Genomic DNA, 19,150 nt, shown 5'->3' on the forward strand with positions numbered 1-19,150 from the left:
AAGAGATGTGACCCTGAAGTAACAGAAGAGTTTTCATATGAGACACTGGCAGGAAGCCAGTGTTATCTGTCTGTAATTCTCCTTTAAGCTGTGTCAGGAATGCACTTTTGATTTTGACTGATATTATAAAGACATATCTAGAACTGTTACTTTTTTGTTACAGCACTGGAAAGAGTTTTGTGTGACATCGAAGCTTCAGTATCTGCAGAAGTGATGTTTATCTTACATTTCCTCCTCGACATCTTGCAGCCTACAGTATATCCTTTTCTCCCCTAAGCAGAGTGGGAGTAATGCCATATTTCATTGTTCTTGTGCAATGGGCTAAGCTCAACTCTTACAATGTCAATTCCACTTTTAAACAGAAAAATTGTGTTTTTTCACATCTTTGCGTCAACCAATGTAAGCAAAACTTTGATGAAACAGAAAGGTCATAGCAGTGATGTGATTAACAGAACAGTAACAGGGGAGGTTTGGAAAGGGATGTGAGTTTGAGGAGGATTAGACATCTAGTAATACTGAAAAGATCTGCTTCTTTATCAAGGCATTTGCACTCAGATACTGTATACGTATACGTCCATCACAAAGAGTCACCAAGAGAAAAAGTCTGAAATGTAAACTGTAACAACCCTAAAGCATGGAAAATGTGCATGCAGAAAACAAGACAGGAGATGGTTCTTTATTGAATTATTATTCTTGTATTTAATATTATCTGAATCATGTCTATCTGTATGCCTTACTCTATAAAAGAACAGGAGAGAAAGCTGAGAAGAGAAAGAGAGGGAGGCAGGTAAGAAAGAAAGCAATAGGGGAAGGGAGATGAAAGACACAGAGTAACAGAGGAAGAAGATGAGAGATACAAAGATGGATGGGAAAGTGATGAAGATGAGAGAGTGGGAAAAGGAGCTACAGACAGAAAGTGTGGAAGATTGACAATATTGTAGCTAGGGTGCCTCAAGGGCAAAGTGTAAGCCTTTTCAAATGAACAAATAAGGAGAGACAGCAACAGAACAAGCCCATCATTTTCCATCACCACCCCCTTGTGAAAGGACAGTGGTGTCAAGGTTTGGCACACTTTGCATTAGTTTCTTTTTATTCTTCATGTTGATTTGAGACTAAACATCAAACCCGACTCCCCTGAAGACTGAAATCTTAAGAGTAAGAAATTAAATTTGTGGTGTCTGCTTTATTTTTTTATTTCTGCTAAAAAAGTCCCCCCCTTCAAAAACTTATCCAGGAATGACTATCACAGCCAAGGTTTCTGTAACATAGTAAATGATTTCAATGTCACAATACTTGCTACTAGACTACTTCTGCTTAGTGTTCAATTTGTTTTATGAGTCAATTTTAAAGAGTACCTAAGAATTTTATCTTTTCCTGTTACTTCATTTCGGCATATATTTTTATATGTGTGTGTTCAGCACGGTTCACTTGCAGTTTCATCTGCTTAAGTCATTAATTGACATGCTAACTAAATATCAATGCAGACGTAGTCTCTGCAAAGACATCTCAAAGTTTTAGCACAAAAAACATGAAGGGAGTGCATCTTAGTGTTGCATCATGAGTATACAACACATTATCAAGGGGCATCGGTGTTCTGAATAAAGTGATAGTGCTTTTTCATACATATACTGTACCTTGGCAAATACCTTTGAGAAGTATTTTCAGAAACTGTGATATTTTGGAAATAATAATTGCTTAGTATTGTAAATAGCAAAATGTAGGGAGAAACACAGAAAGTCAGGGTAATTATTGATTAAAGCCAACTCATGAGAAAAGATACTGTAAACTGTGGTAATGAAGATGAAGAGAATTTTAGCTCGGCTGTTGTAATATCTTCTGACTGGAGACCCTATTTTCACCTTCCAGTAATTTGACGTTAGGTCAACAAACAAAGTCTTCTAACAAAGGTCACAGGCAGGTCAGAGAGCAACTCATAAGGAAAAAACCGCATATATTCCTTTCAAAGTGACTAGTACAGGCCTTGCCTTCTTATCCCAAGCCAGGGTGTTAGGAAAAGCATTGCTGAACTGAACTAGCTCTGCTGAGCTCCTATAAAAGAAGTCTTTCTGGTTTTCATAAGCAAACAAAAGAACGACCCTGTGTCTCCCACCTTTGTCGGGATCATACAGCTATTTTTGTTTTAAATAATCAGCTTAAATCTCTGCCACAAGCACAGGAAGACTGATTTAATGGATTAAACACATATTTATACAGTCCACATCCAATTTCAAAACATTTCACTGATTTACCATTTAATATCCCTTCATGCATCCTCTGTAACATTTTTGCCTCAAGTTCTGGCATGAAGAGGAAATAAGCTTGAGCTGGACTCCCACACTAAAGATTAATAACTAGGGATCATGTACAGATGCCGATTTTGAGTCTGTGCAACTCATGACACATCGATGACAATACTGGAAGTGTGCACTGCCAGTTTGAATCCTCTGTTGTACATTCCTAGTAATGGAATTTGTTCACATACTAGACAACATTTCTTGATATGAAACAAATGGGGTTCACTTTGAGAATTCTGTTTTTCAAAATCTTAAAACAGAATTGTTTAAAAGTGGTCCTGACCTCTTCACATTCTTCTAGTTATTAAGCTATCTTTTATCTAAATCAGTACCTGGAGAAAACAGGAGTACTGCATCACTAAAGCACATTGGATTGTTCCAATTGACTGCACAGTATGGTTAAAAAAAATGAAGAAGCCTTCAAATATTAAAATTGAAAACTGATTTTTCACCTTAAGATGTCTCTGATCTTCACGGTATTCTTCTTCTTTCTACACCGAGACCATTCCAACTCTTTGCTCTTTCTTGTGTTTTTCATGATTTAATTTCATGAAGTACCAGGTATTTGAATAAATTTACACTGTTATGCAAAGGGAATGTCCAAGTGACTGTTAAGTCATTAAAAACACATTATGTAACACAGTTCAATAAGCCACTAGCATGTTGTTTTTTTGCCAAATCATTTCTGTAACTATTTCACAGACCAAAAACATTTGGCATGAGTGACAAGTATTTTGTTTACACCCTTATTGAGTAAGAACCATGGTTAGCTCTTTAACATCAGTATTTTCTGCATTGTTCATGAACCAGACCAGAAATCTGTATCCTGCTAAGGTGGAAGGAATAAAAAAAGGAATTCTTCAGATACATTTGTGCACTGGAGAGATCCCAGAGAGCCTGAGAACTGGCAAGGCCATTGGAAGCTGATGAAGGTATCCCATCAGAGTACCTAAATACTGTATATGGAGTCTCAAAAAGATCAGGAGGGATTTTCCATTTTATACGGTTGATTAATTAAGAAGGCAGGTGGATTAGGAAAAGCAGACAAAACGTTTCAATGCCTGGGTGAAATCATGAACCTTTGATATTGTCCAGCTCTCTGCAGAGACCTTCTCTATTTCTGCTCTAATTGACTTTTCACACAACTGTTTCCCTTTCAACTTTCTTGTATCCTGAACTGGCCCTTACTGAAAAAAAGCTACAATAGAGCTGAGTTTGATGTCCAGAGTAGGGAATTTAGGGGTCACACAATGTGTGCTTTGTCCAAGGCCCCCTATACATCAAGAACTGCCAGCTCAGCAATCAGGAATTTTAAATGTCCCTAGGGGTCAAATGTAGGTATTTTACAAAAAAACAAAAAACAAAAACAAAACACGAGAAACACATAGTGAGTTCCTCTGAAAAATATCACTGGGAAGTATGTGTAAAATAAATTTAAAACTATTCCCGAGACAGTTTTAAAAACTCTATTATAAAGTGGTTATTTATTTTGAAAATATTTCATTTTTCCCAGACTAAAATGATGCAAATCACACCTTAGGGAAATGTCCAAGATAAATGAGTTGCAGGATGATTTAAACACCAATCATTTGCAATTTACAGCACCCCTGTAACACAATACTGAATATCTGAAAAAGAATGCTCACTTTAAAGATGTATTTACTGTATGTGACCGAAACCACTAAAGTTTAGAACTAAAGAACCACAGCAATGTGGAATTCCTTTATATGTCACTGTCATTGAGAATGAACTAACATGTTGGCTAATTGCTCTAGAGAATTCAGGCAGCTCAGATTCTCGAGTTTTGGAAAAAATTACCGTGACTTTGATAAGACGTGGCAGACAGCCTATTCTGTGTTATGGACAAGCAGTTCGGGGAAACACTGACATGCAATTCAATCACCGTCGCCGAAGCATACAGTAGGACTTTTTAAAACGACACCCCCCAGTGCTCTGATCTTATTTGAAGGCTGTGTGCTTCAGGTACTGTATCAATGTGCCAGCTCTGCACTAGTCTGAGTGGAGACATGCCGCTTTCTGGCACAACAGGGCTGAGCACGGGCTAGGAGCTTGGAGGTTAGTCCTTCCTCACCTGGCTCCGTTCCATCTCCGTTTGCTCATTTTCCAGTAGGAACCCCCTTCTCTGCCATCCTTTCCGAATTAGCTCTTTTCCACTTAAACGGATAAACTGGATTCAGGGTCTATTTTACAGCTATTTACTGAGCTTTATTATTGCACACTCAAGCTGGGTATCTGGATTCCAGCCACGGAAAGGAAAACAATAGAGACTTGCCATTTCAGTAGCTAATTGCAATTACTGTGTTTATTTATTCAGATTCTCTTTTGAGGCTTATTAATCCACCACTACCACCCCAATTCTCTAGGCAGAGTTACCCCCTTAGATAGCAATGAATATCACAAACATTTGCTATCCCAGCCCTCTGTACGAGACAGGCACAGTGCGCTGGCAAGTGGGAGGATGTTCAATTTTGTTTTATTATTTGCTTAGGTAATCCTGCGGTGTGAAAGGACTAATGGCCCCTGGTTTATGTGTTCATATATGATTTATGACCGTATTTAATTTTTAACAGTCAGTCAAATGCAGTTACAAGATGTTTCACAACATGTTGTGTATTCCGACGGGATCTTTGTGAGCGCCAAAGAAAATGTTGACGGTCTTCTTGGTTACACAAAACCTGGAGCACCCCCCTTTCTCCCCGCCAGCAAAGACAGTAAAGAGCTGGAATATCTTAACCTCTTAGCTGCCACGAACTGTACCGCAGGCCCGCTGGCGAGCCACACAACCCGAACAGACAGCTACGTTTCTCAGCATCATCTCATTCTTTTGGAGTGCAGTATGATTTCAAATTTACGTTCACCCTTTGTTGTCCAAAAAAACGTTCAGCCCATTTCTTTGAAGGCAATGTGAAAATAACAGCAGCACGCTGAGGTAAAAACTATAGAACACGAAAGAAGTGACACGTAAGAAGAGGCTCATTGGCCCATGTTAGTCAAGCAGTAAATAGTAGGTAATGATGCATTGCTCTTTTTGTGTGCCCTCGAGATCCCACAGCAGTACTGGACTCCCACACTGAATATAGCATAATCAATGCAAAAGAGCAGTGCTCAGTTTGCACTGAAGCCCTCTGCTACTTGTTTCTCATGTGAATGTAATGCAAAAGATAGGGTCAAATTTCTCAAATCCCTTGCAGAGTTTTGTAATCTTTCGGTCAGGGCTCTCAGGCACATCCTTTGTTCCACAACAGAAATGTTGTCTCTTTTGCTCTATCTGTATATGGCATCTTTCAGTGCTCATACCACCCAACAGCGAGGATAGGTTTACACTGAAGGGAAGCCACAGTATATGCCAGTGGCTACACACTGTAATTCAGCTTAGGAATTATTGGTAAGCACTTTGATATCCTTAGCAGTACTGGAGAGTGTGATACAAGTCTAACGTACATGTCACTACAGTGCGTTTGGGTCTCTGTCCAACATTAACTTATTTGAATGCGTTGGCATTATGGTGAATCACTCATTCTTCTACTGGCGTAAGCAAAAATGTTCCCTTTTTCTATAATGAATCTACAGTAAGTCAGAAATGTGCTGACTGTAAAGAGTGCTGAAAAGGGGACTGGCTTTCAGTGCTGTCTCCCTGTTGCTTGTAATTCACTCACCTTGGTTGAAAAGCTCTTTTGTTTGTACGATTGTATTTTGTCTCTTTGTCAGAGGTCTCTTCAGACAATGCAGGAGATAAAAGCGGTCGAAGGAGCTAGTCTGACAAGCATTCTGTGCAGAAGCTCAGTTGTAGTGACAGGAGGAACACGTAAGGAGGTTCCAGGTGTCAGGCTTGCAATTCCATGACAGGTGCATCAGGATAACAGGATACAAACATCCAATCAAGCTGTCACATTTGGGCATATCATCATGTGTGCAGGAAAGAGACATTCTTCCTGAGAGATGTACATCCTTTCTTTTATATAATAAATGGCAATCTAGACACATTCCTCATTATAAATTATGTTTATCTTTCCCATCAGAATATATTTAGAACTCTTCAGCATTTACTATGATTTGTCAAATTTGAATAAAATCATATCAAATCAAGGTCTAGTTCAGGTGCTCCTCAGAGATTCAACCAGTTAAGGCATTTGTTTGGAATGCAGACCAGAGCTAGTCCAGATGTTAAAGGCTGAAGTCTGAGGCATATCATCGGTCAATGGGCTTTTGATAAGATTACCTAAGAGATGATGCATAATGCATTCATCCTAGCTGGAGTTTGATGGGATGGAATCATACTTCTCACTCAACATCATGTCTTCTTCCATGCTGAGCACCTGTCAGCTTGTACCGTTATACATAAGAGCCTCATCATGCCGCCAATAAGTGATCATACCACAGTAAAGCATTGTGGAAGAAATGGAATTACTTAAAGCTGGTTCTTACATTGTGAGTCTAGGAGGAAAGTCTGTATAGTCCTCGGGTGTCCCATTCATGTATAAGGGATATACCTTGGGGGGGGGGGTGTTATACACTGTAGAAAGCACATATTTAGTACAGAGAAGGTTGATACAATTTGTGGTATTATTAATTGATCTGCATTCTGTAGATTAACTGGCTTCTGGAACAACTGGCCCTGGTGTGAGTGTCTGTCTGTGTGTGCACTGAGATGGACTAGCGCCCTTGTCCATGATGTATCCTGACTCGTTGCTTTCCTGGATAGGCTCTGGCTCCCCCGGAACCCTGTATTGCTTAAAGTGGTCAGAAAAATGGATAGATGGAATTGTTTTGAAACTCCCAGAAACATCCACCATCTTTGAACAAATAGCATTTCGAGTTACGACTGCCAGTGACAGAAACAGTCTGCAGAGGAAACTGAAACCACCCACCTTTGCATGTGAAGGCACTTCCACTTCTCTATATACTAATAATAAATATATATATGAGACCCTTTCTGTCTGACATGCACACTTGCTATCATCATCCTGTTATACCATTAACTGTTATGTCACTTACATTTCACTAACTGTTGTTTATTTCCACTGCATTGTTTTCTGTGCATCAATTCTGATAGACCGTTGACGGGTTGTAAATAAGAAATAGAAATCAGAAAATCTCCATTGACTTATCTGGTTAAATAAAGGGTCCTACAGAGAATCTACAGTATCCACTCGTCAGACAGAGAATGCAAATGCCTTTGCAAACACATGAGCTCAGGCACCCAGGACCTCTTGTTTGCAACGTGCTGACCTCCTGCTCTGACAAGTCATGTTGCTTCAATATTCTACTGGTAGATCTGGTGTGACCATCGCAGTTCCGTGCGGGCTCGTGCCCTCCGCCACCCCGTTCCGTCCCGCAACACCTGGGGCACGAACCCGGGTCTCCGGCGTCACGCAACAGGGAACCAGCCGAGTGAGCTAAAGGAGACCTCCCTCAGCCCAGGCAGCTGAGGTCCCTGGTACGCGCAGTGAGGGCAATGACGTCACCGTATCCAAACTAGCTCCGCTACACCGGCATGCTTAACTTAGCTCAGGGATGTTCTTTCGCGTTTGGGTTTGAATCTGTGCTTGCTGCCTGGAGGAGGAAGAAGCTATTTATTCAGAGATTGTGGGGACAGCATGGGCACAGCAGGACTATAATTGTTCCTTCCTCAGATGCTTAAGCACTTGTCAGCTATACTTGCACACTTCGCTGCTGATCAGGAGCAGAAGCTAGTAGCTGTGATGTCAGCATAACAACATTCCCCTGCTGATGACAATGGAGGTCATGGACAGGAGAGCAAAGCAGCATGCAGCAATCCCATTTGGTATTAGACTTCTTATGCCTGCTGTTTTATACTGTATGTACAGTAAATCAGACTGGATGGCTTGGAATGGGATAACTAGGATGAGCTTCATTTAGATTGATAGGGGAGAGTTCCGCACTGATTTCTCTGGGTATAAATCATTCCAAATTGCACCATTAGTTCACATTAATTCATTTTATTAAAACACCCTTTGCCGATGATTAAGTCGGACCTGTAAAACGGCCATCTGCAAGGATCTTTAAGTTTGTTTTTTTTTATCTCTCACCAGGTGAAGAAACCTCTTCCAAGGGAAGAATGAACAATAAAAGGGCAACACATTTAATTATTCCATTTTCAGCTTTCAAACAGTTTCGATCTTCTTTTACATGATGCTGGTGTGAAGTATGCAATTCAAAGACTCAGTGCGTGGCATCGCAACTTCTCATTCAGGAGTTTCTTTTAAGACTTTTAAGAAAAGCTTACCAGAAAACAGGAACAATAAATCTACTTAGCAGCAGAATTCCAAAAAAACAGAAGGAGTCAAAGCCATTGAAAATAGATCTGCTGTGAGTGAGGGGTGAGCAGAGGTCAGCATGAGTATTTTTGGTAGATCCTAGTTATGAAATAAAGGGAAGTGATACTCCAATATCCCCCTCTCTTAAAAAAAAAACAAGGAAAAATGTATAAAAATGTGATCCCGGCTATAAAGCTGCAATTTTCCAAAGCAAACAGGCTCATGTTAGAATTTCAAAAATGGGGAGACTTAAAGACTTCCAACAACTTAAAAAAAATAAACAGAACCAAAATGCAAATAAAAACCAAGCAGTAGGAATCACTAAGTGTTTCTAGCCGTTTTCTCTGTTTGTTCCACATAGAATGTATGACCAGTGCAGAATTTCACTGATACCCACAGTTCCAAGGATAGCCTCTCTGTAGCTGTCCTGGAACAGGAGCTGCTAATGGTTACACCGGCTCTAAAATGTTTTTGCAATCTCTCCTTGATCTAAGGGCTGTGCAACAAGCTTTGACACTGTCATAAAACTGCTAATTTTTATAAAATATTACAGCTTTTAGCTTGATCGCGTCCTGCCAATACAGCAGCTGCAGTATGGCAAACCTAATAAAACACTGCGCAATTAAGACTATTTCCATTGTTCTCTCTGGACTTTTTTTTTTTGCAGAGCTTTTGATGAAATGGTTAGTTTTGCTTTATTAAAATCATCATAAATACACACTAGGTTCCGTGAGCTCATGTCATGAGACCTAATTAAGGAGAAAAAAACATGCAGAAAGGGGCTCTAGGCTCTCCAAAAATAGTCAATGAGTAAATGGAGTGTGGTGTAAGTATTCCACAAAGCAGCTCCAAACATACAGCTCACACAAAAGCCAGCATGCAGTACAATGCCTTTAGTGATAAAGAACAATCATTTCATTAATAAAAATAATGCAAGAAAAAATGGTATGAGAAGGCCTTTAACTTAAAATGTCTATAAATTCAGTCTGAAAAAAAAAACTCTCCACCTTAATAGTGATCTGGCAACTACACGTCCCACGTCCCATCTACAGCCTACATAACAGTATTTCATATGTGCAATTAGTATGTTGTTTTTTTTAATGTGGAATACCTGAGCAAAATTATCTGGAAGCACAAAAAAGAAGACATAAATCCTCAGAAAAGAAAGTCAGAGCATCAGATTTACATCAAACGCTTCGGGAGTCTCAGCTAATAATACCGTAGGTGTTTTGCCATTTTAAACCTGCCAGTATAGTTTTTCACTGGGGCCCTCTCCTGAGGCTAAACGTTCTGCTTATGAAATGCATACCTTTTCCAACAGGGTACCAACAGGGCTTGGAAAATGACAATACTTCACGGCTTTGTAGAGCAGACAAGAGGAACAAGAGGAAGGTTCTCTCTCTACCATTGAAAATCACCATCTGACAAAGCAGGTACTATCTTGTTATGATGCAACTACAATCATTCTTAAAAAAACGGGAAGAAGCTCAAATTCATGAAACCGATAAATTTCCTGCAATAAAAGGATGCAAGACCTTGGCCAAGATATCCACAGAACCAGATGCACACTCTGTACAGAACCGAATAATATCTCCCTTGTTTTGTGGGTTTCCAGGTTAAAGAGGACATTTTACTTTCAGAAAGAAAATAGGAGTTACAGCAGTATATATCAATTTTATTGCTGTTCCATATCCCCTTGCCTTTCATGTTGCCTGTTGTTCATGTCTGCTCTCGGGCTCCGTGCCACTACTCCGACTCGTTTTTCAATAATGGATAAAATTAGGAAAGCTGCATACATTTTGTTATGTACTGTAGAACAGGGAGAATGGGAATATAGACAACGGAAGACAGAGAAAGGGAAAGCAGATTCATATTTTCGTGTAGAAAAGAAAGATGTTTAGTCTACCTTTTTAGTCTTCACGGTGGAGTGGCAGCAGTCACCGCCATCATAGTTGCAGAACGCTCGGTTATTGACGGCATCACAGTAGTTGTCACCCATGAAGGGCTGTGGGACGAAAGACCAAAACAAGAGATGATGACAGCTTTCGAACCCGATGGCCTAATTGAGGACCTGTACAACTATTCGTGCCTGTCGCTCAGCACGCAAAAATCCCAATCCTCTTCGATTGCCGAGAGGTGAGTAAAAACATAAGCAAAACGATTTTATTAGGTATACTCTGTACTTGTCCTGGTTTTCACTTTTTGTTCTCATTAAAAGCAACAGCTATCAGGGTGATCACAAAAAAATAAAGATGCTTGTGTGAGTCTTCAATAGTGCAAGAGTACATACATACAGGAACATAATTCTGTTCCCTTTCTTGTCCTGGAGAAATTGAACAGGTGCTATGGGGGGTCAAAGAGGCTTCTTCTTAAGAGGAAACTAATGGCTAGTTCATTGTATGTGTGTCCTTGACAGGAACTGTCCATTTCCATTTAGGCAAACACACAAAAGAATGCCCAACGCACTTGCAGAGTTTTACTGGCTCAAACCACCATCATTATGACCTAAAATGGACTGAGAAAATCTTTCCAGAATCAGGATTTGGCTGAGGAAAAATGAGAACAATTTCATTCTGGATCCTGTGGCCAGCATGTGAGAAAGATTTTTTTTTCTCTTGAAAATACAACACAATAAAATGAGCCCCTTTTCATTTAAGAGTTTTCCAGTTTACTTCTGTTTCTTGATTTCTATCTCTTAAAGTGCTTCCACAATTAAATTTCACTCTGGGGTCAATAAGTCCAAATAAAGTGAAAGGCCAGGTTTGACTTATGGAATATGCACTGTACTGGTTAAGATAATTTATCAAACATTTTTTACTTCTTTTTTTTTATACTGGAATATTCATCAGTTCCAGTACTTTAAATGTGTATAAAAGATTTTATTTCTGAAAAATAATAATATGAAGAAACTAGTGATTAAAGTTAACTATTATTACTGACTAGTTATTATAAGAAGGTAAATATAGAATTACTGAATTATTTCACAGAAGTCTGCAAAACTAGACTAAGAAAACAATCAGCTGCCAATAGGGAATGAAATGAAAGAACGGAACACTAGATAAACCACCTCCTGATCCTCAGAATGTACTCCTGATTACACAATGTACAGAAAATATAAGATTTCACCACAGCTTAAGAACATGACCACAATAAAGATTACAAATGAGATGAGGCCATTAGGTTCCAACTGGTACAAGGAACTCATCCAGCCATTTCTTAAAATAAACCAGAGTATCAGCTTCAGCAACATGGCACAGCCCTACTCCCACAGTTTTTTTAAGAAAAAAAAAACATTCCTCCTTATTTTCACTGTAGCTGCTGTGCACTTTAAAATCCTCCCTGCTCTGCCTTTTGAGTCTTGGGATGCGATCTGTTTTGCCGCAAAGCGACTTGTGCCCGTTTGGTGTCAGCCTACCTGTTGTACTCTATACTACCTGCAGAGATCCTGACCGAACTAGGCCTCTCAGTAAGTAAACACTGAAGGGAATACACCATCTAAAACCAGCTTAAATTCCAGAAGTCAGACTTCACTGCCTCCTTGTACATTTTTAACAGTGTCACTCAAAAAAAATTGAAATCACTAACACTGGATTCCTTTTTTCCCCTCTCTTAAAGCAGGAGGCATTTTGATCTCATATAAAATTAATGCCACAGCAGGCCAGCCTTACCTCACAGCCTTTGATACAATGAAGTGCCTCAGGGTGTGGATACCACCTCAGTCCCATTGTGCAGACAATACTCTGGTAGGAGAGGAGAACAAAAAAAAAAAATCAGAACATTAAAAATCCCCCGAAAAACCCACACGCATACAACAAATATTACAAACAAAGGTCTCCTGTGAAGTTGGGATCCTGTCCCAAGTGTTAAAGGTAATCCAAGAAGAATCCGCAAGGAAAATATTTCATTTTTTCCTCTCTCTGTGTGCCCTATCATGTTATTTCTAGTTGAGCCCACAAAGATATAAACAAAGTCACACGGGCCATCCTCTGGAAGGGGAGTCACAGCAAACACAGGATGAAAGGAATGTTCACAAAACATTATAAACTTTCACTGGCTTTGTCTCTTTATTCCTGTGCCAAAGCATTGTTGTGCCTTCATATGATCGAAAAAAAAATCAAAACCTGTACTCTACATAACTTCAGCTTTGTGATAATCTCCTTGTACAAATACATACCTTCAACTTCACCTTTGACTTTGCATTCTTTAGATGGGAAGTGGTATTTTTCATGTATCTTTTTAATTCAACACATTGCGTGACTAAAAAGCTTTGTGGGGTGGTGAGGGCTTCAACAACAACAAAAAAAAGAGGCCAGTCCAAAGTCTCAATTAGATTTTTTTTTTTTTTAAAGATTTCATCAGAGCCACTTGTGAGAAGGCTGGAGGGCACTGGGCATGTTTTTGTTTAGCTCCATCTCACACATGCTGCCTCTCTTCCTGGTGATGTGGCTGTACAGCTGGCGTGAGGGAGTCCAGGCCAGCGAGTGAAATCAGCAGGACACGACCATTACTGCTGGGACGCGCAGGTAACAGGTCGCGTAACTGTTCAGGACTTTCACAGTTCCGGATGTTTGGAAATCATGTTAGAGCGATGGAGCACAAACCTGTTCTACATCTCTCGGTGAGACATTCATTCAGAAGTTTTGGAAGAAAGACCCCCTGGCACAGAGCGAACCAATCAGAAGATACTTTTGATTTTACTTCTGAAAAACCACAAACCCGTAGCCAGAGTGAACCTACACATTGTGTACTGTGCTGATTTCTCGAAATTCCATGCGGAAATTCTTATACAGATGATTCTTATTTTTCTATATTTTGTAGCTCAGTACATTCACTCCTATGTGATATTAACATATTGGACAGCTTGGGTCTCCTGCTGTAACAGTGCTAATGATAGTACTTCATTGTTTTTACTGCCACAAAACTCTGGCAGTAGTTCAAAACGAAACCTGTGAACAATCTATGTGCCTATCCTCCTCAAAAATATTTATATGGTAGTCTTCAACGCTTGTGTTTGCTCTCCAGCTGCTGGAAAGTTTAAAGGTGTCCTTTCTAACGTGGACAACACTAGTATGAAACAGAATTTTTTTTTTCTTGCACACATTTTTTGAGAATTGGCTGGAGATACTGTACAAAGCAGAGCAAATTTTGCCCCAGTGGAAATAGGTTTGAAAAACATGCGGTTAGCTGCTGGTTCCTGTAGTACAACACATTGATATCTAGTGAAGTAACTGCTTTGGGATGTATTTTTCAAAGTGACGTGCAGCCTACACTATCTTTTTTAAGGTTAAAAAAGTATTCTTCGGAAGTCCGAAATAGGTCTCGTATTAAATGCTACAACCTTTTACGGTCCCAGAGAGAAGGCACTACACCTCTCTCAATGTGCCCTGGTACACAGGTAGACTTTTCAGAGAGACTATGATGATGGGGATCAGAAATCCATAAGGCCATGAAATGAAAAGCTTAAACACTATATTTCCAAGAACTTCTTACGTCTTGGCTGTCGAGTCGTGGAAGAGAGCTGCCGAGCCCCCTGCTCAGGACATCCATACACAATTAGTGTTCAGTGTCGCACCGCTGCCTGCCCCATGTTTACATGAGGGCTAATTTAAACCGTCTGGTGGGGAGCCCCAGCTTGTTTTTATAGTTCCTGTAAAGTTCAGTGCTTTTTGAGGTTTACCTGACATTTATTAAAAAGACTTTTATACTATCTGTATCAGACTGTTTTTCTTTCCGACAGTTTCAGATTTTCCACCCTTAGTCAGGCCCAGGCTACCCCACCTGCACCTCTGTTGTGTGTGTGAAAGCACACAGGGAGAGGTGTGTGTATGTGTGTATTAGGGTCAGGGATACGGTGAAAATGTTCTTAACAACGACAGCCATAACTGCCTGGATATGTCTGCAAACACCTTCCTGGGAATCAAATTATGATGACTTCTGACAATATAACTACCCTGACTAACGCTCTTATTTCTATATACTACCGTTGAGAGGCAAATCATGGATACGTTCCTCATATGGTTTGCGATAATGCCTAAAATATTTCTTTAGCAATTAATTTAAGAAAATCGCTTTAATAAAATAAAATTTATTAAAAGTTCTTTCTGAAAGCTATGCTAGGGTCTGGTGATTCCAAAACTGAATACAAAAAAATCCACTTTCAATTTAATCAAAAGCTAACCAGAGCAGCAAAATGTAACACAATCAATACATAACTCAATATTATAACTTGAGGAGCAATTATAATTTACAGTGATTATGTGGATGGCCATTTACATATTAGAACACGCACTAGAGTCATTTGACAAAAGAACTGCGCACAAAGACAAAACAGCTATATCTTAAGAGCATTTAAATACATTACCCTTCTATCTGGAGCACAGAACCTTAAGCACTAAAGCCTAAAGAGCTCACACTGCACCTCAAGAACCTTCCTCCATATTTCAACTAATACTTGTTAACAGTCACTCCATTACCACCTCAATTCAGTTCAGATTTCTCATTGTTAACAAATCTGGGACTGCACCACAAAATGGCCAGGATCTAATAAATAATATCCAATAAAAAGTAAAGAATGAAGCAAATACTCCCCAAATTATATATCAGTGTCTGCTATAAGACTTTAGATTTGAAAGCTAATTTTATCAAGATCGCCCTTTAACGCATCATTGGCTTACCGAATTTAACAAAGGTAGGTTCATCATTCGTTTGCGTTATCAAAAATTTCCGAGCCACATCCTTTTGATAATGCCACTTCTGATCATGGCTAATCATACACTTAATTTAAACTGGGGTTTATGCTCTTTTCAAACATCTGCAACATGACAGTACTTTAGATTGTAGCTGAATGAAGCACACTTACTTATGCAGCTCATAGATACAGTATGTCTTAATTAGCATGCGCTGGTAAAAGACACATTTGTCCTCAGAGTGATTCACTACATGCAATGAGCCAGGCTCTCCTTGCACTGGCTGTGCCGTCAACTGAAATAACATGCTAAGGGATAAAATATCCTCATTAGACTGGGCCTGCCTGACCTCTGCAAACATTCCGTGTCTCAGGTGTCCAAATACTGCCAAAGTGCTCAATTTTGCAAACGGAGGTATTTCTTGATACAGTTCAGTCAGCAAAAAGTTAGAAAACGATTACCTGAGAAATTATTTGAGGCCGACACAAAGGACTTGCGGTAAAAGTCAAACAAAGTAATAATTTAAATTCAGTTAGCACCCACAGCGACAAGAGAGAAATGCACGTTACAAATGTAATGAATTGCCACCTCTGCTTCTGACATGCATTCAAAGTGTGGGAGAGGCGGAGGAAAAAAAACATGACATTTGAACTCTGACCTTGTCTAAATAATTTACAGTCCCATACTCTAGCACTGTTGATAATAGTACATTTAAAAAGTAAATTATATCAGTTGCTGTTTCTGATCTGGCCTATCTCTTTGGATTTTGTCAATCGGTTAAGACAAAACTTCTCCGAGACTGAGAATACAGGAAACAAATTCAGGATAATTGCTCATCCTTTACTTTCCCCAGATATCATAAGTCTGAATCATATTGCAGTGGTGTCTGTGGTAGCTACTGCCAGCAATACATACGCAAACAGGAACCTATCTAATGCAACAAACATGGACTTTTGCAGTACAAAGGGAGGGGTGTGAGGTAAGCTTAAAACAAATTCAGAGCCATATAAGTGTGTCTTATTAAGCGTATCCTTGAAAAGGAGTTGCCCCGTGACTCAGCCCTCATCTGCTGTGTGAGAAAACAATAACGGTTCGAATTCAGAAGCTGCCAGGGTCCGTAAATGAGGATTATAGACTTTTTCCACTGCTGATAATAAAAGCCCACTTCACAGAAATCCGAGTTCGTAATCGTAATTCCAGGTCCTGATTGTATTTTAACAATAAAACCAGTGAGTAACAATTGCCACAGCATGGCTTCGATTGCTGGGAACTGGGTTGTGGTCCAATGCTGTCAGCAATAGGGCAACGCCTGTAATCAACTAGGAGTGGATGAAGTGAGGTGCAGCTCCATTTCAAAGGGAAAATATAATAGTCATTCAGAAGTAGGTGTATATTTATTACTGTAGACCACATTTAAAACAACATTTTTTAGTCTTGTTTTGAACGTTTTTGTAGACACTTATATGATGTTACTGGGAATTTACATTACAAAGTAAAATGTAACCCCAGATAAATGTGGTGCCATGTTTGTCTCTTTTCAATTATTTTTAAACTGCGTCATAATTAAATCACACTGCATGGGTCTCTTACAGTGCTGAGCTCTCGTCGGAGTACAAGATGCGTATGGTGGGTGGCACAGGGGGTTACGTTAACCTGTAAGAAACTGGTGCTGTGGGATTGTAGTTCTAATATTTGTCCAAACAGATCCATCGATTGACACCAGTTGGCAAAATGCTAGAAGCTGGAGACACTGAACCACTATTGATTTCAGCTCGGCTAAAACTGCTGGACCATTTTAACTTCTCAGCTTACTATTGATCATTTTTTCATTTTTTGATCAAAATTACTTAATAAATAATATACATATATATATATATGTATAATATACATACAGTCATAACAAGGTCAAATGCATTTCTGATACCCAAGTCTTTTCTTTCTTGTTCATGGAGCACACATAATTGAGTGGCATGTCTTTCTTAAATGAAATTGGAAGTTGTATACTGTATGTAATCAATCAGGTTTATGTAATGTTTTCTGCACAAAAGTAAAGAAGAGTTGGTTACAGTGAAGTAATTTATTTTTTTCTCCTAGCCTATAAATGACTCATCATTGTAGGTGCACTTCAATAAATTTGTTATTTGAATTAAGATACAGAATGTTTAACTCCAAAGGCTACAGCACAAATTCATCATCAGTGAAAGAATGGGTACCAGTCAGCTCAGGCCAAAAACAATTTTGTAATTCTGAAGACTGGTAGCAGTGATGAATTAATTGACTTCGATGCTAATGAATGTCTGCTCTACCCGCTTGGCTGGAGCTCCACAGACACACCTCCTCACAGCTTTTTCAAGAGTCTGAAGAGCTCAGGACTGAAGGAACTATGAGGAACTATGCATGTCTTCAATTACTCCTGTTAGACATATAGTATTATAATATATCAACAGGATGCATGTACACTTTTTCTTGTGGACTCTTATTGTGGTATTTTTCAGCTTTTACATTTTTTTTTAATCTATACCAGGGCCAATCCTATACACATTCAGTGCAGGTGCCAAATGTGCAGCTACCACAGGCTGGTGGTGTTTCAACTCTAGGAAAGGGTGGTTCATTTTCATTTCTGACCAGAGGCAATTGGGCAAAAATTGGGCAATTGTGTATTGCTGAAGGAGTATACCAAATAGATTTAGATTCCATCTAAAATATTTTTTGTTGGCCACATTTATGTGGAGATGCACACAATTCCACCATGCTTTTAATTGGTTCAATGTAGAGGTTGTCAACAATAGTAGAGAATTTGGTGGAGACCAACAAAACGTTCTATTTATGATTTGTTTGCATAAGCTCTGGGTGCTCAAACTGGCTAGGCAAAAAGGATTTTTAAAACGTTACAAAATTTGGTATTTGCAGAAAATTCCAAAAAGTATTATCCCAGAAGGAAAGCAAAATACCCTTCGTAGGTAAAATGTATTGATGGTGTCAAAATTAAATATGATTCATTTGGAACATCACACCAAAGTCACTTAATACAATGAAATTTAAGTAGCAGTTCTCTACTATTGCTGTTGAAATTGCTATTAACATGGAAGCATATTAGCATGCCATACTTTCATTTACATTCTGAAAATCCTTACATTTAAATAGCAGTTTTTGCTGGATAACATATTTTCTTCTGCTTTGCAGAACTACTAGTGTCAGATTGATAAAATGGAATGGGTCGTTTTTATATTCTTTCTCATTTCGTAGTGCCTTTAAAAATCAAATGAATAATCCAAAGGACACTAACGCACCTTGACTTTAGACGGGTTCCTCCAGTGTTCCACTGTGTCCGCTGTCATATTGCGTGGCAAGATGATTACATTGCTGTTCCTGTCTTTGCAGGACAACTCGCACTCTGCCCCTGAGTGATAAGGGAAAAAATACCGCAAATTTCAAGGTGGGTAGAAAAGCCTGCAATGGAACTACAAATAAACACATCTGAGAATTGAGTAGTGATCAATTCTGCTCTAATCAGAGATAAAAAGTTTTCTTTTTTAGTTCATTACAATTCCCAATTACAGTACATCTGACAAGTGAATTCGCACGGCTGGTTATGGTATATATAATAGTCAGTCATATTTGCTGAAATAGATTGCCTGAGACCCTTCAACAAAGGAGATGCTTTGACCATTACATTGCTAGCAAACCAATCAACTACATACTCAATGACCAGTTTTAACTCGTATCGTTTCTTATAGTCGTGTTTGTGGAAAAGGCCAACTGTCAAGCTGTGGTACTGTAGTATACTTAATTACTCCACTACTTACCCTGTCCATTAAAATGTTTGAAAATGTGAAAACTGTTTAACCTCCTCAGGTCCTGCCTTCCATTT

The 19,150-nt window shown here is 39.1% G+C and overlaps 1 protein-coding gene across 1 annotated transcript in view; it reads right to left on the bottom strand.

Moving 5' to 3' along the window:
* pappaa (pregnancy-associated plasma protein A, pappalysin 1a) overlaps positions 1-19,150 on the bottom strand; it is a 211,018-nt gene that overhangs the window by 33,861 nt on the left and 158,007 nt on the right. The window contains exons 19-21 of the mRNA XM_015367158.2: positions 18,570-18,679; positions 12,262-12,333; positions 10,500-10,598 (exon numbers count right to left, since the gene is read on the bottom strand). Coding sequence (XP_015222644.2) covers positions 10,500-10,598; positions 12,262-12,333; positions 18,570-18,679 — 281 coding nt within the window. The remainder of the gene's footprint in view (positions 1-10,499; positions 10,599-12,261; positions 12,334-18,569; positions 18,680-19,150) is intronic.

The sequence above is a fragment of the Lepisosteus oculatus genome, chromosome 24, assembly GCF_040954835.1.
Source record: "Lepisosteus oculatus isolate fLepOcu1 chromosome 24, fLepOcu1.hap2, whole genome shotgun sequence".
Taxonomy (NCBI): domain Eukaryota; kingdom Metazoa; phylum Chordata; class Actinopteri; order Semionotiformes; family Lepisosteidae; genus Lepisosteus; species Lepisosteus oculatus.